At 39.7% G+C, this 20809-nt stretch overlaps 1 protein-coding gene across 2 annotated transcripts in view; it reads left to right on the top strand.

Annotated features, from left to right (window-relative positions):
• The first annotated feature begins 686 nt into the window (after positions 1-686).
• Positions 687-20809, top strand: part of RTTN (rotatin) — a 143523-nt gene continuing 123400 nt past the window's right edge. For both annotated transcript variants that reach the window (XM_084619019.1, XM_084619018.1), the window contains exons 1-9: positions 687-816; positions 1376-1563; positions 2289-2487; positions 3806-3895; positions 8072-8162; positions 9544-9658; positions 10171-10321; positions 11375-11540; positions 14961-15142. In XM_084619019.1, the coding sequence (XP_084475145.1) occupies positions 786-816; positions 1376-1563; positions 2289-2487; positions 3806-3895; positions 8072-8162; positions 9544-9658; positions 10171-10321; positions 11375-11540; positions 14961-15142 (1213 nt within the window). In that variant the 5' untranslated portion in view covers positions 687-785. The remainder of the gene's footprint in view (positions 817-1375; positions 1564-2288; positions 2488-3805; positions 3896-8071; positions 8163-9543; positions 9659-10170; positions 10322-11374; positions 11541-14960; positions 15143-20809) is intronic.

The raw sequence follows: 20809 nt of genomic DNA, 5'->3' as shown, positions 1-20809 counted from the left end.
AAACATAAATCCCTAAGTGCTCCAATACCAGAGAGCAAACAGAAAGAACCCACAATTCATTGTTTGAGTCTCATGATTTTTAAACTGACCTCAGGGTGAAGGGGACAAAGTGTCCTATTCATTTTTGCTTAAGGCAAGGAGATCAAAGCAGAACAGTTTCGCCCTACAGCACAGACATTGGGGAGTTACTGAAAGAGTAAGGCTGAAATCTATGCTTTAGTTAATTTCACTCCACTGCACGCTGGCACAGCTATGGGCAGCAACCCCTCCGTGGCCGGTCTGCAGCGGGAGAAATGACACAGCTTTGGCTCGGGGCCAAGCGGATGGGCTGGGTCCCTTCAGTCGCGTGGGGGAACTTCATGTCCCAAAGCGAGCTCCACGAGGCCCAGCGACCCCGAGGAGCCCCAACGGGGCTGGGCACCACGTGAGGCTCCCCGGCAGGCTCGGGGCCCTTTGGTAGCCCGCCTCGTCCTCGCTCAGCCCCAGCTCGGAGCTCTTCCCGAGGGACTCGCTCCACGCCTCCTGCTGCCCCCTCCTCTCCCACCAGGGGGACCGAACTCACGGGATCGGGCGACGGCGAGCCCACGTTCCGGGCGCGCGGTATCCTGGGAATTGCAGGCCGCCCAGGAAGAGTGGTGGAAGAACTACACCTCCCAGGATGCCTTGCGGTTTGTTGACCCCCCAGCAACGGTCTCTCTCCGCTTGCTCCCTCCTGCTCAAGGCGGAGCGGATTCGCCGCGGGACGCGGCGGTTGGATTCCGGGCGGGCAGAGCGGCGCCGCGGGGATGGAGCTGGCCCCGCTCATCCGGAAACTCGGTAGCTGCCCCGCGTCCCCTGCTCCGCTCCGCTCTGCTCGGGCCGCCCCTGCCCGGGCTGGGGCTGGGAACGGCCGTGGGTGTGGGGGGGCTGAGCGGGTCCCGCTGCCACGGCCCGCGCCGGGCGGTGTGTCTGACGGGGGGGGGGGTGCGCACGCGGACACTCGCGCACACGGGCCATGTCCACGCGTGTAGCTACGCGCGCAGGTGTCTGCACAGACAAGCTGGGGGCACGGGCAGTGCTGTGTATTTACAAAGAATGTACCCAAAGTCCTTTTTGTCTGAACACAGTAGACCCAAAGCAGATACTGCTGTATTAATACAGCCTTTTTATTTAAAAGTGAATTTAGAACTTTAGAAGATGCTCCATTGACTCAGGCATGGAGAATGAAGTACCATTTGTCCCTGTGACAAGCAGCAGCACAAGCTTTCCTAAATCTTGGATGTCCCTGCTGAGACACCAAATAAAACTAAGAATTGGGGTGGTATTGTAGATATGTTTCTGAACCACTTTTTAATTCTTTAGCACTCCTTTGCCGTCGTCGTCTTTTTTTGCACAGGTCATCAACTTGCAGAGATAAGAGAACGAGCTCTCAAGAATATATTGTGTAAATTAGATCATAATTTGATTTCATATGCTGATCTAGTCCAAGAAAAGTTGCTTTTTCTCCATTTGCTGGAATGGTTCAATTTTCCTATAGTTCCAATGAAAGAGGAGATACTAAATTTGGTGAACAACTTGGTAAAGGTATGAAATCTTGTTCTTAAACAGTATGCATTTACAATATTAGACATAAATGGAATTTACTCACACACACAGTACACCGTGCTCTTTTTTTTTTTTTTAGAGTGTTTTGCAACTAACTTAGATTAATTTACAAATGAGGATAAATATCACTAAAACCATTGCATAGATAATGAAACAGACATGGAGGTGAAATAACATGTGCAAGATGACATGGCAGGTCAGTGGGAGAGATGGAAAAATAACTCTGGTCACTTGATTCCCAGTGCAGTGACCAGTCTCAACTTTTGCCACATATACTGAAATAATCAGAAAAATGGAGAACAGGGATTTGCTTAGAACAGGGTTAGAGAATACAGTGGTTAAAATGCCTTTACTCCATTTATGGTAAAGTTTCCAGCACTGGTAACACCTGCAGAGCAGCATTATTGCTGAAAAATAGGGGATATTTGCCTAATTTGGATGCATGTAAAGAAGTTAATGGTTTGCCCCAAGTATCGCAGCTAGTCCTTTGCAGAGTTGGGTGTGGAACAGGATCCTGACTCCCAGTTCCCTGCGCTAATCACCATACAACAGTGTGGGAAAACATTTGATATTGAGTTGAAAAACTTAAATTTTCTGTAAGATAACAAAAAGCTGAATTTAAGTTCGATAGCTATGTCTTTCTGATGTAGTACAGAAACTTAAAGAAATTGCCAGCAAGTCTGATTATCCTCTTTCTGATCTAGCATCCGTCTGCTGTCCAGCAATTGGTTGGGATTGGTGCAGTGGAATTCTTTTCTCAACTTCGTCATAATATGGATCCAAATCTGCAGACTGTAATTGATGGGATCCTAGATGGGCTCTTCCTACTTCCTTCAGAAATTCCTGCCAATTATCCAGCAGTGTCTTATCAAGGTCAGCCCTTACCGTCAGACGACAAACCAGGTAATTTATATTTTTGAAGTTTACTTGCTTGTTTTTTTAAAAAGAATATTCCAGTTCACACCTTGTTCATTTTCTCTTTACATTTCTGAACACAAGTGTCTTTGGGAGAAGGCACTACAGAGTTTTGTTTCGTGGGGCTCCTTATCTAGTGCTCATGGTGTTTTTGGGCAAGGGTGATGATGTATCATTTATGTTGCTCCACTGGCCTAACCCCCTTGTGTGTGGGTAAAGGAGTATGGTAGTATCAGCAGCTATTCTAGCTTTGAGGCTGCAGAGTATGAGAGCGGAACAGCTCTTTTTTTGGCTCTTGCGGCCTTTCCGACTCTTGCAGAATTTCTCTGTGCATAATTTGTTTACTGGGCCTCTGTGAGGAATCAAGATTAGGCCATTAACTCTTGTTAAAGAACCTAACTAGCTTTATTGGTTCTCTTTTGACAGTTCAGGCAGATTTTTACTTCTCCAATTTTGATTCCCACTGTGTATGAAATGTGGTGATTTCCCCCCCTCTCCCCCCCAGCTACTAAGCTACAGCCCCTCTCATATGCCTACCCTAAATATCACAATGCTACTATGTGACGGTAACTTCTGATTCCAGTGTAAATTATATGTGATAAGCATGTGCTAGTTTTACTCAGTTCTTTAAATCAGAAGCCACAATTGCCCCTTCGATAAATAGTTAGCCTTTTTTAATTGTAGGGAAACATTAAAAATCAAGCTAACAGCGTGGATGTGGTTAGACCAAATGAGATTCCTAACTTGGTTTCCTGAAGCTTACTTTTGGGAATCCATATTGCTATTGATGTTCCAAAGGGATATTAAAATAATTGTGGGTGTGTATGTGTGTATTTCATATGTTTATATATTTTAAAAAGCCCAATAAACTGCTGAACTGACCTGCTACTTACTTTAAGGTTGACTGTGTACCTCTAAACTATCATTCTCTTTGGAAACTTTACCGACTATTGTTACAAAATTAGTACTTCAGATTAGAGGAAAACATTTTCTCTGTCTTTCAGTTTGTTTACTTTGTTCATTTGGCAGCACTTTGTGTATAGTCAGTTTCCCTGTTTGCCTAGGACACAAGAAGGAAACAGAGAAACATCTTACAAATTGGAGAATGTGATTGTAAAATTACAACTCGAGAGAGGACTCGGGCAAAGTGTAATATCTGAAATAAATAACTCCATTTAACTCCATAAGATTTCTAATTTAGGGATAAAGTAGAAAACAATTCAACCACAGAATACAGAAAAATACAATATTTATATACAATGAAAATGTGCTTTTTTGTTTACTGCCTTGTTTTGTTTTGTTTTAGTTTTACCCCAAGAAGAAATAATCACTGGATATTTTCACCAAGGCAGAAGTAATTTGCAACAGATGGAAATCCCTCCCAAAAGATCAGTTGGTATGCAATTGAAATAATTCTGTCATACACATATATTCAATAGAGGATTCTGTGGAAAATATAATTTCCAATATCTTTTTAATTACAACTGGCATTGTTGTGCCTTCTGCTTCCTGCTGCCATTTCGTGAATATGGGCCCCATAGAAACTCCACTGGTAGAAATGATAAATCTAGTTTTCATCTAGTCATTCTTGTGGAGTAACAATTAAAAGTAGACATTTTAAATTTTTTAATATTTTAAAATTTAAAGGACCTAAATTCCAGTGGCAAAAGTGACTTAGGGAATTAGCCTAAATACCATTAACTTGCAATGAAATTTAGACTCTTATACGCCTAAGTCTTTTTTGAGAATGGGACCTACATACTTTTGAAAATGTTATCCTTTATCTAAATAGTAAACAGCACTAATGCTTTTTTATTTATCTAGTATCACTGAGATAACTGTAAGAAACATAGCAGAAGTACCTCTGTCACACACGTCCCTGATCAAACTTCCCCTGCCTGGACAATCACCTTACTTGGACCTCATATGCTGGACATGTATACTCTTAAGTTTCCTGTGATCTGAGCAGGCTTCAGAAATGTCTATTCCCTTGGCTTCCTTAGCATATTTCCTGTCCATGGGCTCTGTCTGTTACCTCTTTAAGGAAATGGGGCCCTGAGACCCCGTTGCCAGTGACCCTGGGACCAGAGCTGCCCCCCCCCCTCGCCCCGCAAGCTTTGAAAGTATCTTGTCTCCTCATTGGTCACTTTGGTCAGATGCCAGCAAAGTTACCTTAGCTTCTTAACCCTTTACAGGTGAAAGGGTTTTGACTCTGGCCAGGAGGGATTTAAAGGTGGTTACCCTTCCCTTTGTATTTATAACACCGCCTGTGGGGTAATTGGAGAAAATTAGCTTCCCCCAGACTTCGACCATCCTGTTGTTCTGTCCAGTCCAGATTTGTTCACTAGTTGGTATCTTTTAATGCGGGGTGGCCAACCTGAGCTTGAGAAGGTGCCAGAATTTACCCAGGTACATTGCCAAAGAGCCACAGTATTATGTAATGATTTACATATGTAAATACATGTATTTATATGTGTTTGTGTGTGTGTGTGTGTGCGTGCACACATAATCATTATATCATTTGATGTATAGTTAATGACAATAACAACAACTTGTCTTAACCTTTTACTTAGTGGGACTTCTGGCAGTCTTTGCTTTCAGCACTTCCTTTGAAGTTTGTGTTCAGTTGTGCTCAAATGCAGCAGTTCTCTTAAGTGGCTGTCTGTCAGAACGGATCGGTGCTTGGATTTCACATGTTTGAGCATCAAGAAAACAGACTCACAAAGATAGGCTGAGGCAAACATCAAAATTAATTTTAGGGCTGCACCTCTGATGTTGCAGTATTTATCCTTTGGTACAGATTTCCAGAAAGTAAGGGTCCCCTCTGTCTTCTGAACAGATTTCAATCTGTCATCTTCCAAAAGTTCTATTATTTCCATCTGGGATGTTGCTTTATCAGTGACTAAAGGGGCCTTCAGACAATCAGCTTCAGCACTAAAAGGGTCAATCAGAAATCTGATTTGAGGTCTTTTTCCTCAAAACTGTCCTTAATGTCTTTAATCATGCTCGCGTATCTAGTTGTGCTCCATTTTAGGGGTTCTGCAGCATCTTCTTTTGATCTGGCTTGAAGTTGTGACACTGAGGGAAATTGTGTCCGCTATCTCTCAAGCATTTGTCTGTGAAACAACTGCAGTTTGTTCATGAACGCAAATACGCTTAGATCAGACAGTAACTGGAATTTTCCTTGTAAGTCCACGTTTAGTTTATCCAAATGCAGCAGCATGTCTGCAAGAAATGCGAAGTCTAGAACCCATCCAGGATCTGTAAGCTCAGGGTGTATTCTTTGCTTCTCCTTCATAAACAATTTTACTGGTTCTAGGAGCTCGAAAAAATAGGAAATAACTTTACCTCTCAATAGCCATTGAACTGCGCAGTGAAATGGCAAATCGGCAGGGAAGTTGTCTTCATCCAGATCTTGGATTAGATTTTGAAATTGTCTGTGATTGAGTGCATTTGAATTGAATGAAATTCACAATGTGCAAGATATGTTTCATGATGTGATCAAATTGGAGATTTGTAGTTGCCAGTTGCTCCCGATGACTAATACAGTGAAATGTCCAAAATTCGGGAAAGCTCTCATCAGACTTACAAAGCCCCACTAATTCATATCACAGATCCCCACATGGACAGAGCCCCATCTGTTGCAATGGCAGTGAGCTTCTGTACAGGAAAGTGGTGTTTCGCAACTAACATCAATGCCTCCTTTAGATCTCATCCATGAGTTCTGTCCTTTAGTGGCACGATAGCTAGGAGTTCTTCACTTACAACACAGTTGTCAGACATAGTCCGGATACATACCGTTAATTGAGGTTTATCGAGTACATCACATGACTCATCCAAAGGGATGCTCAAATACTCACACTGCTGAAGTTGCAAGTTAAGTTGCGATTCGATGTCACTGTTCAGGTTGGAGATTCTGCATTTTATTGTGTGGCGTGAAAACTGCAGGCCAGAAATTTTCTTCTGTAGATTCCTGTTCTCTGGTGACAGGATTGAAATCACATCAGTGAGGCAAGTTTTTATAAACTCACCTTCAGAGTCAGGCTTTTTTGCACAGGCTATGTGCCAGGCCACATAATAGGAGGCTAACCTTACAATCTGTGATCGGTTGGCAAATCTGGTGAAGTACTTATTCTCCCACTCCTGTTGGAAGCCTCGATTTTCATCTGTGTATTTTGTTTTCCATTTGCACTTGCCTTCCATTGTTAGATGGTGTAAGAAAACGTTTGATTAAAAATTTCCACACCAGGTAGTCACCGTGAAGTTAAGTCAAGGAGACACAGGTGCTGGCCTGGACTTGCTGGACCCCTGGCACAGCCCCAGGCCCTGCCTTCCACTCCACCCCTTTCACCAAGTCCCCACCCCACCATGACTCTTCCTGCCCCACCTCTTCCCACCCCATTCTGCCCCCTCCCCCAGTGAGCCATGTCCTTGCCCTTCCCCCTCCCAGAGCCTCCTGCTGGCCTCGAAACAGCTGATCGTGGTGGGCAGGAGGCAAAGAAACACTGGAGGAGGGAGTGGAGAGGCTGCGCACTGGGTCCTCACTCCTCCCCACTCCCTGCCCCAGTGCTTCCTGCTCACCGCAATCTGCTGTTTCGCAGCGTTGAGGAAGCTCTGCGAGTGAGGGAGGGGAGCTGGGCGCCACGTTCTCGCTCCACCTTCCCCTTCCCCCCCCCCAGCCTCTTCAACACCATGAAACAGCTGAATGCAGTGGACAGGAGGTGCTGGGCGAGGGAGGGGCCCTGGGTGCTGCTTCCTTGCTCCTGCCCCCAGAGCCTCCTCAATGCTGTGAAACAGCTAATCTCGGCAGGCAGGAGGGAGGGGAAGGCGCTGATGGGGGGGGGGGGGGCAAACTGCGGACACTGAGGCCTGCAGGGGGCCGTGCCTGCGGACGGTCAATGTCAGCAAAATGTCTCGTGGCCCGCAATCAGATTACCCTGATGGACGTCAGGTTGCCCACCACTGCTCTATATCCAGTTAATCAGACCAGCCTGCTGAAAAGCAATCCATAATGTGTAATGTTCTTTTAATTGTTCTGTCAGTAGTGTCACAAGATGAAAACTAGGTTTTACAAGTTGACATTGGCATTACCATACTTCTTTCACCAATTCACTTTTCAGCAGCATATTAGCCATCATTAGGAATACAAAATTACTTAAATGCAATTTTTAATTAAAAGGTTAATTTAAACAAGATATTGTCACAAATAAGAAAAACAAATAAGTTTAGAAATTACACAAATTATTATTAAGTGTAGAAATTGGAAATATAATTCTTTTATGTTCAAGTTTGGGAAAGTATATGTTTTTGCAGAAGAACAAGATAAGATTACAGGTTGATGCATGTGAGGTAGGGGAAATATTGCTACTCCTTACTGAATCTCTTTATGTAATATCAATGAGTGACTGCAACTTGTTCATTCTCTGATTACTCTACTGAAAACTCTCATTGGCAGCTCTTCAAATAGATTTAGTTCAATCAGGTTTTATAATTAAAAATTCTGTTTCTCACTGTACACATGTTGACTCTTCTAAAGAAATACACTAACATTTTTGAATATGCTTTTTAACAGTAAATCAGGCAGTGAAGTGTTTGAAGTTTTCCACATTTCCTTGGTTAACACTGACCACAACGGATAGACATGTTCTTTCATCAAATGAAAGGTAAAGTAATGGAGATTTTATAGTAATATTTTTTACTTCATTGGATTGCAACCACTCAAACTTCACTTTTCAGCACTAACTGCTCCTGTTGTGAATATTTTTTAAATGAACTGAGTGATTATAAAAGCTATTCTGAAGGCTGATAGCAGTCATAGTACACGGTACCCACTATAGTGTCTGAACTTTGTCCTGAACCTTTACCTTTAGCATAAATTGCTGAGTCAGCCAACAATGCCAATTTGGTGGGTTTTGGGATGTGGACAATTCGTTGGTACTCACTAGAATAAGATCATGAGCTTACTTTGTATGGGTCACCAAATCATTATTGGTAACTCAGATATGAACCCAGTCAGCTGTAGCTAGTATGTCTCAATTCCAGTCCCTTGAGCCAAATGCTCCTCCTTCCTGGTGTGAAAGGCTTTAAACGTTGATGTTACTCCCTTGTTGAAAACTAGATGATTTTCTGATGGTGGAATTTTAGACTATAAAAGCCTTTAAAGTGTTGTGGTAAAAACTTCTGTTGCTTGAATCACTTCAGAATAGGCAAAACAGCAGATAGTATATGTCTAGTACAGAGAATAATGGAGGAAGATGGACTAGATTACTTAACAGACCTGTTCCATCTCCAACTGACGTGTCACTGTTTGCAGAAGAAACAGATTTGTCTACTTTTCCTGTTTGATAAATTCCAAAATCTGGAAAATATATTTAATGTTTTATTTTTTCCTTTAAATGTGACAGTTTGACAGATTTCTGGTTCACAAAACAGGACAAGGTTACTACTTTGGCTTAGGTATTTAAAAACTATTTGTAATGAAAGAAGAGGCACAGTAGGGAAGAGAGGGTGGAATGAAAGAAAATTGAAAAAGCAAAGGAGAAGGACTTGAGAAAGGGAAGTTGGTGGAGAAAAGAAATTTTTTTTAATGGAAAACAGTAAAGCTAGAGTAAATGCCATTTGTTCTAAATTGGCTTCCTTTATGTAAATTCTTACGTCTGACTGAAATTCTCAATGTTGCTAATTTGGGTAGTGGTAATGGTAGAATTTTGTTACTTATGACATTAGTCAATTTGTTGTTTACCATAGGGAACGACTAATTTCACAGGGAACTTCTGATTTTCTTATCTCAATTTAAAATTCTGAAGGGATTAAGGAAATAGCTTCTCCTTGAGAAATATAGGTTGAAAATTGGTTTGATCGCAAATGGAATTGAGTTTGGGTGTAACATTGCTCTTGTTTGTCTACAAAAATAACACAACCAGGAACCTTTACTTGGAAAATGCTTTCAATTGCACTGATAGCTTTATAAGGAAAAGTCTATCTCTAATGACTTCCACCGTTCTAGTATTTCTGATATTTAACTAATTTCAACTCAATTTTTAGCTCTTTGAGAAGTAATAACCACAGTTTAATTTGGAGTACGTGTGAGCTTCTACAGGATGTTATTATGCAAGATTTCCCTGCTGAGATTTTCCTTCAAAGACCAAAGATTGTTCAGGTTAGAACTACCATCACCTAAAACTTTCCATTGGGTTACAAAGCGAGCCATGTAAAGCAGGAGCTCAAATAAATTTTCCTGATAATCCATCTGGAGCCGATGCTTCTGTGTTTAGATAGACACTAATTAAATGAATGTTTGGCTAAGTGGAAGGAGAAAATGGAATTTACTACATGGCGCACTTAAGAGAGGAAACCTGCATTTTTAATTTTGTTATAGTCACCTGCTTAGATGTTCACAACATCTAATCTATGCATACTATGAATTGGGTTTTTTCTCCACATTCTTCTGGCTAAGGTGAATGGCAAGTATCTCCCATAAAAGTTGTTTCTAGGCTGGCGACAGAGACTCATTTGAAAATAGTATGAAGTACACACTTCTTCTCGGACTAATAATGTTGCCTTCAATGAACAAAGAACTTTTAACTGTCCTTTCGGTATGGTTTTGCTTACACTGGTTCAGAAGTTATTTTATTTTTGTTTACAAATTTCTGTTAATCCTTGTGTTTTTAGAGCCTTCTGTCTCTACTAAAGCTGGCTTTTGGAAAATCTGGAAAACACCGCTTAGCCTTGCAGGCTGTGTCATGCCTGCAACAGTTATGTATCTTCTTAAGAAATAGGCTTAATTTTCACAGAGATCCAGGCTTTTTCTCCACTGACCAAGGTGTGTATAAATAAATGTTGTGTGTGACTGTGGAATGGATTTTCTAAAGATGATAATTTGTCATGTTTGAAAATTCCATCCTGTAGCAATGTGAGTTTGGGTTGCTGCCTTGCTCAAAAGTGATGATGAATCTCTTCTCTCACATGTAGGCTGTGCATGCTACATGTGTTAAATAAAAACTATTTTATAAATGTTTTAGGATTGTAAAAATATTAATTGGAATTTTTTCTTATGCTCCTCCACCTGTAAAACTAGGTGCATTAGTTACTGTGAGTCCAACTGTACAGGCCTCAAATGGAGAGGAGACCTCAATTAAATTAAAACATCAACAGCAGCATTTGAACCTGGGACTTCTGGATCTAGAAGCAAAGCCTCATGACCCAGCAAAATCATGACTGACTTTCACTAAAGACTGAAGGACACCCTCTCCTTCCATGGCCTATTATTCAGCCAAATTTCATCTTTTTTCTCTGCCTGCTTTGATGTTAGAGCTTTTCATAAAACATTGCAAGCATGTTGTTACAGAAACACTGCTTGTGATTCTATAGTTAAGACTGAACTGAATTTTGCGCTTCTAGCAAGATTCAGACATTTTTTTGTATGATGAATGGAGCACTTACTTTTTGAGTAAGAGCACCCACATCTTTGACCAAAAGCTGACCCCAAACTTCTTTGAGGCTTAGGTAACTTTTTAAAAAAATCTTTACTGGGCTCTGCACTTCTAGAACTTGAAGCAGAAGTACCAAAATACAACACAAAATGTTCATGTGAGATTTCTAGTTGAATTTTACAGACCCAAGAATTATGTTTAAATTGTTTTTTTCCCCCAATGTTAGTCTGAAATGAACCTCTCAACTTTGAGATTCATACGGACTAAAGTAGATTGTGCCAACATCCTGTACTTTCCTCATTATTTTTCTTACTCTACTTTAATGAATAGTGTTAGGTTTTTTTGCCATTTGTTAACCAGCGTGGACTTTTCGTGCTTCACCGAGCGGTTTGTAGGACAGAGAGGTGCGTGGTAAATTTATTTTTCTGCTTTTGTTGTATAAGGTACAGCTTCTCAGAATTCTTCTATGTCTTATGGCCAAGAAGCAAGAGGACCTTATCATTCCCAGAATCCATCACCTGGAAGTAGTAGCCCTCGACCATCTGTGATTGGACGTACAGGTCAGCGTCCCAGAGGTGATGGCCAAGACTGGGATGCAGCGTCTTCCAGGTGAACAAAGTGGGAGGCTAAGTTAAGCCTGTTGCCTATTACCAGAATTACCTATTTTGCTCCTAGCCAGCTTGTGGGAAAACATGTGCAGTAGAACCTCAGAGTTATGAACACCTCAGAAATGGAGGTTGTTTGTAACTCTGAAATGTTCTGACTCTGAACAAAACTTTGTTCTTTCAAAAGTTTACAATTGAGCATAGACTTAATACAGCTTTGAAATATTACTGTGCAGAAGAAAAATGCTGCTTTCCCTTTATTTTTTAGTAGTTTATGTTTAACACAGTACGGTACTGTATTTGCTTTTTTTGGTCTCTGCTACTGCCTGATTGCATATTTCCAGTTCCAAATGAGGTGTGTGGTTGACCGGTCAGTTTGTAACTCTGGTGTTCATAACTCTGAGGTTCTTCTGTAAGTCTAATTGTTGAAATTAGGATGCTAATTGGAAAAAGTCTTTAAAATAACGAAACTTAAATTTTAAATGATATTCACAATTTCTAATATCCTTTTGATCTCTCTCATTCTGTTCCTAAAGAGAGAGAACTGTCTGGTATTTTAGAGATGAACTACAAATATCTGACACTCTCAAATTGCTAAAGATAAGAAATCAGCAATTCAGTGTGTGTAGACTTGGTTTACAGTGAGTTTTGAAAACCACTTCTTCTCCTATTTATTTGACAAGTATTGAGATCGGGATTTTTTGTTTCCCTTCAACAGTTAGTAACAGAAAAAATTTAGAATGAGTGTAATTTAATCTGATGTAACTATACACACTTACATAAAAAGTTTCTAAGGATTTTTGGCATACAAGCTTGACCACATAACATTTCAGTTGTACATGATTTAGCCACATAATTCAAATCTTATGACTGATTTACTGGACACTCTTAAAATGTAGAGGTTAGTGTGTATATGTGGTACTCCTCTTGGCACAAGATTTGTAATCACTCTAAGAATCTTTGTCCTTTATTAGGTCATTAGTTGAGGATTTAAAAAGACTGAATTCTTATTTAGTCAATGGTGATACCTTTTTGAGTCTTTATTGTATATTGGTTAGCTCTACTAACTATTAAGTGTTCTCACATTATAGATATGGTAGCTCAGATGATTAATTTTAAAGGTCTTGAGAGCTATTATTACTATGTAAAAAAGTTATTGGATCTAGTACATTGAGTTTTTATTAAGCAGGTATATAGCATGATAAATGAACCCTGTGCTTTACAGCACATAGGCGAAGACCTTTCCCTCTGCCCTGAAGTGTTTTATAATCTAACATGGGAAAGACTTAGCAAAGATCAACTCATCTGATAAATGGCAGGGGTGGCTATCTCATTGGCTAGGAAATCAACATAGGATGACTTGAACTTTTAGCAGGTGAGAGAGAGAGGACATATAGAGAACAAATGATAACTTAATGAAGTACCATATTGTGATCTGTTTAACGCTGTCTGCATGCCAGTGCTCCCTTAGTCTCCTGATCTGGCTGTTCATATGACAGGAAGCAGCACAGGTCTGGGAGCAGCCTACTGCTGCCCATCCTATGCATATGGGTGGGGAATTCATGGAGCTTTGGTTCTGTTCCTCATGCATCTGCTCATGCTGCAGTGAAAGTAACCTATGCCATGCTCAGGGAACAAAAGGGAGCCAAGAACTTGGACTGTGTCTGTTCCGTGTAACTACTCACTGCTTCTTGCATGAGGCTTGTGGCAAAGCCACAATTTAACTCGGCAGCAATATGGTGGAAAACTTGAAGCTCAACGAGAGAATGAGATGAATTAAACAACAGAGAGAAAAGAATTAGGAAAGAGGAAAAAGTGTTGCTTCAAAATTCCAATCCTTATGTCTAATACTATTAAACAAGAATCCTTTCTAGCCACCAACTCTTGTTCAAATTTTCATAATCTGATTTATTTTTCTATTTCTGTTTCTAAATATCACACTTTCTCTTCTTGTCTAAAATCTCTGGAACTTTGCTATCGTCTGTGTTTTAACTTCTGTCTGGAAACCTATCCTTTTCCCTTTTCTTAATACTTCTAATGATTTGATGCGTCGTCTCGTCCTCATCTTATAAGCACATGTATGACAATCAGAACCATCCATTGTTGATTCATCTGTATTTTTGTTTCCATTGCTGTATCGTCCTTTTATTCTCCTTCAACTCTTAAGTTCAAAGAATCTATAGGAATATGCTGCTATCCTTTCAAAGTGCATTGGAAAGAGGAATCCATATAAAGACAATATAACATAATGTAACCATACTAGAGATCACTTCCTTCAAATTCTTCATAAGGGAAAATGAATAAAGTTATTGTATCTTGAATTGCTTTATAAATCCTTAGAAATATTTAGTCAAAATAATGACTTGTAGAGATGAAAACAATTATAAGAAAAACCTTATGTCTTTGAGCTATCTTCAGTTCAACACATCTGGCGAATCTAGGAGCCTTTAAAGGTAGCTGGAAAGAGATAAAAATCAAAATGTACTGTTGATGCATATGCTTGATTGTATTGAAGATGTCTTTGAAGGGGGTGGGAGAATAAGGCACTGTTTATCCACTTTGATGTATAAACAAGGCCTGTAAAGGATTTTATGTTCAGCTTGTTTTTCACATTAGAAAATCAGGTCTTCTAGGGACTGTTCTTTCCTGGAAGATTCTATGGGCAGCCAGAGAGGTAGCAGGGAAATGACATTGCTGATACCAAGCAAGTGAAACCTGATTTATTGAAATGAGACTTTAATTCAGACCACTCCACTGTGGGTTGTTTTGTTCTTACTTAGGGCTTGTCTCCGCTTACTGTGGATCAGTGCTGCGGTGATCGATCCACTGGGGGTTGATTTAGCGGGTGTAGTTAAGACCTGCTAAATTGACCACTGATCGCTTTCCCGTCGACTCCGGTACTCCACAGGAACGAGAAGCACAAGGTAAGTCGACGGGAGAGTTTCTCCCGTCGACCCACCACGGTGTAGACACCGCAATAAGTTGACCTAACGTATGTCGACTCCAGCTACATTATTCACATAGCTGGCGTTGCGTAACTTAGGTCGACTTAACCCCGTAGTGTAGACCTGCTCTTAGTTTTAGCACAACCATCTAATACACAGAAGGAAAAACTCTTTTTTGTCAAAGATTCAACGCTCCATTCATTCCCGATCCACATTTCTAGGTCCATCTTTGAAGATCTCTACTAAAACAGGCAACATCAGACTTAACATACTGTAAATTTCTAAGGAAAAAAAATGTCCCGCATCCTTTTTTTTTTGTTTGTTTATGGGAGAAAAAGCTAGTCTGCCTTTATAAATCATAAAGAAATGAAAAAAAGGGTACAATCCTTTTTTACCTCTTCAGGTCTTTTTTTTTGTATGGTTAATTAAGTTTATGTTGTTTGACAGTGTTTAATTACTATATTGTATTTGCTTTGTAGTGGAAGCAGTACACAAGCTAGTGCAAACTCCAGAATATATCTGCAGTCACCGCTGGATGTAGGGCACATTGACCTGCCAGACCTGGAAAGTGAGGATACTTTAGAGTTACAGTTCCAACAGCTCAGCCTTCCTCAGTTCTGTGTGTCCACCCTGGAATATGCTGTACCTCTTCTAAGAACAGGTGAATGGATATTCGATGGTTTTTTTGTGTGCAGGAATCCTTATTTTCCCTCATTTTGTATCCCATCCCAGTAGGAGAATCCCATAATATTTTCAAAATGGGTGCTTTGTAAAGATTTTTTTTTTTTTAAAAAAAGCAGCCATTCTTAAGCACATTAACCACATTATTGTAGTTGTTTTGTTGTGGGATATTTGGTCAGGCTCTGTGAAGTTGGATTGGCTAATAGATCTCTGGCTCTGTTTTGCCCTAGAAAAAGACAGTGGGAAGAAATTGAGTGCACAGGGGAAGGAGACGAGGAATGTAGTGTGATTCAAAGGGAAGAGAAAATAGTGAGTTTGGCTGAGACAAAGTAAAGTGGTACAGGGGTGTGTAGACTGACAAGCAGGAAAGAAACCCTCTCTTAATTAAACGTGGTTTCTTTCTGTCACCAGCATGAACATGCAGCTCTCTTTTTTCTCTGTACTGTATTCTTTACAGGTGTCTCTATAGTTGCCCTCCATAAGCTTATGCAATTCACATTTTTAAAATAAAAATTCATTTTAATCAAAACTTATTTCTGTATAATCACTATGAAGGAAAAGATCTCTTTCTAACCCAGAGCAGGTACGTCGTCTCTGGGGCTAGCTCTGTAGCTTCCTGTCATGCAGCCCTGGTCTACTCGGAATATTTCTTGGCCTTGTCCATGTGAGAAAATATTCATGTGTGGCAGAAACCTTTAGATTTTTTCTATATTGTTCAGTCCTTTTCTTTTTTGGTGGACATAGAGCCTTAGTGTCCATTTGCTAAACATTAATATTTCAGAAGGACTTTAGAAATAAAATCTACCTATTGTGCCACATTAAAATAAGTTCAAAAGTATTTCATCTTGTGTTTGTGTTTTGACTAATCTGTAATTTTTTCTCTGTAAACTTCCATATACATTTATTAACTGAGGACTTGTATGATGAGAGAGAACGAATAAATCGTGTGTGACTTGTGCTTTATCTTCCTGTCACAAATTGGAATTTCAGTATTTGTATATTTTACTTTTACTTTCTCAGTACTGACTTTGAGTACTTATTCTTGGGTCCTGTTTATTGCCAGGAAAGCAGATTTTTCTTGCTTCTGCAAAAAGGAGGAAATGGAATGATGGAATCCACAGATTTCTTCTTGCATTTCATTAATGACTTTACTAAAAGAAAGTGGTGATCAGATGAGTTGCAGAAAGGAACGAGGATGCCTTTCCTGTAAGAAATCTACATAACCTGTCAGTTATATTAGTTAGCCAGCTGAAAAATCCAAGTCACTTTTGACATCTGTTGTTATAGGTTTTGTTTTGGTAAATGGAATATCCAGATAACTTTATCAGGAAAAGTATTTTAATGGGCAGTTTATCTGTTCTAAATTTTGCATTTTCATAGATTTATAGTGTTAAATCCTGGCACCATTGAAGGCAATGGCAAAATTCCCCTTGAGTTCAAACAGCCCAGGGTTTCACTGATAGACTTTAATGCCAGAATGGATTATGATTATATAGTGAGACATATAAGGCCATTTAATTTATAGAGAACAGATACATTTCAAGCTAATTTGTGGTTTTTGCATATTGCCTTTCAGTTGAGTCTGCCACTGCAAAGCCCCAGATTCACAGTACAGTCTTCTCTTCATCCTACAAAACAGCTATGCTTTGGAAGTTGGGGGAAGATTTTAGTTCCTTTGGATGATGCATAAGCCTACATCTACGCAGCAATGCAATGGGGGAGGGTTCCAGAGACCAGGCTCCAGCCTGAACCCAAATGTCTAGCCAGCAATTTTTAGCCTCCTGTGCCAGCCACAGGTCTTGTATGCCAGTATAGATGTACCCTATGTGTCTAGATCTGGGGTGATGTGGTTTCTCCCTGCTCCCCTCACCTAGGGGTGATGTAATTTCTCCTTACCACCCAACCTAGAGTTTAAATTCTTTACATGGCTTTGTCAGTGTAAGTGGGTTAGTTTATATCTCCCTCTGCCTCCCGTAGGGTGGTAATGGGACATAAGTAGAAAACAACCTACTATATTTTCAGCCCGTCTCAGGAGGTGTGAAACCCCATGATCTGGGGACAACCCTTATTTTCCCCCGTTCTCCCCTTCACAACTCTCTACCCCTCTGGATTGCTAGTTTAGCAACAGTGTCTGAATGTGCCTTGGAACATAATTGTTGGCACAGTTAGTGGTACTGTTAATCTTAGATGATATTTATACGCTCTTTATTTTTCTAAACTGGTTAAATTAGTAGGGAATAAAGTAAGACCAAATGTGAAAAGTTATCTCATCCAAATATTACACTGTAGTATATTTTGGCCTGCCTTGGATAGTGTAAAGATTATTTGACTTGTAAAGATTTTTATTCAGACTTATTATAGTATCACTTTATACTGTCTTGATACTTCACTTTATACTATTTGTGTGAAAATATTTAAGTGGCTTTTTATGTTTTTTTTTGGAATATGTTTTAAATCAATAACAAAGTTCTTAAATTGATCTTTTTTTATGGTTTCTAATTTACTGAATATATAATCCAGTATTTAACTGTCTAGATGCAAGTATCAATTTTAGACCTCCCTGAACCAATGATTTTAACAGCCACACAGCATTCTTATGGATCAGTGGAGCAACTACTTGGCCTTTGTTTTGAAGCATGTTTATAGAATCATGCAGTTCATTAATTGCATTATTTATTAATCTATTTGGAGCTCTCTTGGTTTGAGGAGTTGGCAGGTGATCAACTTTTTTATTTGAATACTGTTTTGAACTACATTGTGGTGTGGGGATGTGGGAAGCTCTTGTTCACTGTATTGAACTCTTTTGGACTAATGGTCGGTAGTTTACCAAGTGGACACTAGTATCTCATAGGAAGTAGGGATGTAAAAGGTTAACTGGTAAGCATTAGGCTTACCATTAACTGACCTGAACCATTAACCCCCTGCGTGCCAGCCAGAGGGGTCCCAGCTCCGGCAGTCCCACTTATGGCTGTAGTATTTGAGAATGGTGGTCAGTTTTGTCTAAAATCCAAGAGAAAAGGCTGGTACGCTAACTTTGCTATGCTGTTCCTCAGTCATACTCAGCTGTACATTTTCTATTTGCAAATAGTGACAGATTTCCAGACTCTGGTAGCACAACTACTTCATTTTCCTTTACCAGTATTACAGCAATGTACATATTGATATTCTAAACCCCGTTTTACACGGAAGGGAAATTAGGTGCATCATACTTTGCTTCTAAACTTTTCTTAATTTTTTGTGGAAGTCACATTGATGATTGCAGTTATTTCTGCATACATTAATTTACCAAATTTCCCCTTGCCCTTTAGTAGCGAAGTCTTACGTGCCTTCTAACAGCAGTTGATTCACAGCAAAGAGGTCTGTAAAAGGACTTCAACTAACTGAACATGGAAATGTGCAGTAATTTGAAAGCCTAAAGAAATCAACCTGTATTTGTGACTCCTTAAGCGAACGAGTTAGGGTTACCACTTAGTTTTCCTTGCTTAATTTAAAACTCTCATCACACAAGGTCTCATCACACAATCGATTCTTGAAAGGTTGAGGAAATGCTTGTCTGCATTAATTTCAGACTTTTAACAACTTCCAAATGTATAGTCAGTTTAAATGTAATAAATGACTGATAATAAATCTAATACTATGTAAACATCTTAAATGCTATAAAACTTTATTTTGCTCTTTAAAAGGCAAAGAATAGTCATTCAGAGTATGTCTACACTTTTAGCTTGAGTGTGAGTCTCAGCTTGAGGAGACATACTCAAGGTAGCTTTAATTGACCTGGTGCACTTAAACTAGAATGTAGCCGCAGCGGCACGACTGTGGGAAGATAGAGTATTTACCTAGCATTTCTGATCTCTGATGGCAATGCTTGATTAGAGCTAGTGTGAGTATGTCTTCGGGAGCTGCAAATCTCACCCTCAGCTTGTAGCATAGACAATACCCTAAGTTACTATCCTTTGCATTTTATGTTTAACGCAAAATAAGTATTAAAACATTTAAGGTATTTACATATTATTAGATTCATTATCAGTCATTTGTCACTTGTACAACTTTAAACTGAAGTGTAGATGTACCCTCAATGAAAGGTTCATTTTGCTTTTAACAGTGAGTAGGAGATATTTTTATTTTAAATATATAAAATATAAATAGTTCCAGATTGGAAAATTCACTAAGATAAAAGTTAAAGTTATAAATACATATATAACATTATTATGATTTTGATTTATAAAAATTCAAAGTAAAAATTCAAAGTTCCACAACTGACTGTACATATTTCTGGACTCATTTTTCAGCTGTCCCGTCCTTTTTAAAAAGGTAGTCACAGTATGTAGCCCAATCTTGATCAGTTTATTTTAAATAACTAATTTAGCTCTGTTTAGGACCTTCTCCTAATATTCAGGGGCTAGCATAGATGCATTTCTAATGCATCAATCACTAGTATTAAGGAGTCACATGCATATATCCAAACTTAGACCAAGCTCTTATCCCTATTTTAAGTCTCTTTGGGGGAGGGGTGTTAATCTCTTTGGCCTTCCTTTAGAAACATTATGGGGTCCTTATGCTACTTTATTTGAGAAAGTCCTGTCTGAAGAAGTTCTGTTGATATGATTGCCATCAGTGATATCACACAGCAAAGGTCCTCTACTCTGTACCAGTTCTTGAAAGTTTCACACTTAGGGCTATCAGTGGGAGCTTCCACCTTGATTGAAGGTGCTGCTGAAACTGTGAGGAAAGTGGAGAAAGAGTTGCTATTAAGAAAGCTTGGCTCTTTTCCACTGGTGGCATTACATTTTAAGGTCCTGGTCCTTTATTTGGTGTTGGACTGGATGCTAATGTGGAGTATTGGTGTGATACTCTCACCATTCTGCTTTGTTTAGCAAGAGGACCACGATATGTTGAATTAGCTGTAGCGTGCATGTGGCCTGCATAGTCCTCTCCAGGTAGAGTGCATTGAAATTGTCTAGCTTGGAAGTCACAAAAGTGTGGATTACGTTAGCTAAGTCTTTATCTGTGATAGGTGGGTGCAGTCTCTATTTAGAAAATGCTCTGGCTGCTGTTGCTGTTATCTGTATTCATGAGGTTCCGCTGAACCTTGAGACTTCATTCTACCTTGACAATGGAGATGTTGCCTTCACTAGGTAGTGAAATTGTTGCTTTTGCTGATCCTTAAAAATTTTCTCTTTCCCTTTCCCTCACTCTCACTTCAGTCTTACCTGGATAGTGTAAACTGACTATTTCTTGATCAGAATTCATACTCATCTAGACTCCAGATCAAGTACCCACCCTCAGGGTGGGCGGGTGCGGGCTTACTATGGAAATGTAGCATTTCACTACTAAATTAACATGTTTGAAACCATAACTAAGATCAGGAACACTACAGTGACCCTCCTGAGCTATAAATGGGAAACTTTTTTAAAATTTAGTGTGTGAACCTCAAAAGTACGAACAAATATGTCACAAAGGAGTGGAAGCATAGGGAAGAAAGTGTACCCAGTGAGTCAATTGCAAGAAGACCTTAAGCATTGAGAATGCCAAACCTAACTTAGCCCTACTAAAGTTTTGCCCATGCTAGGAGGCAGGGCCTAACTTGTCTTGTTGAGAAAACTGCATGATGTTGAGTCCACTCCCAATAAATATGCAACAGATAAAG

This window comes from Lepidochelys olivacea (genome assembly GCF_965140295.1).
Source record: "Lepidochelys olivacea isolate rLepOli2 genome assembly, chromosome: 2".
Taxonomy (NCBI): domain Eukaryota; kingdom Metazoa; phylum Chordata; order Testudines; family Cheloniidae; genus Lepidochelys; species Lepidochelys olivacea.
Note: the sequence above shows the minus strand (reverse complement) of the source record. Positions and strands in the feature narration are given on the sequence as shown.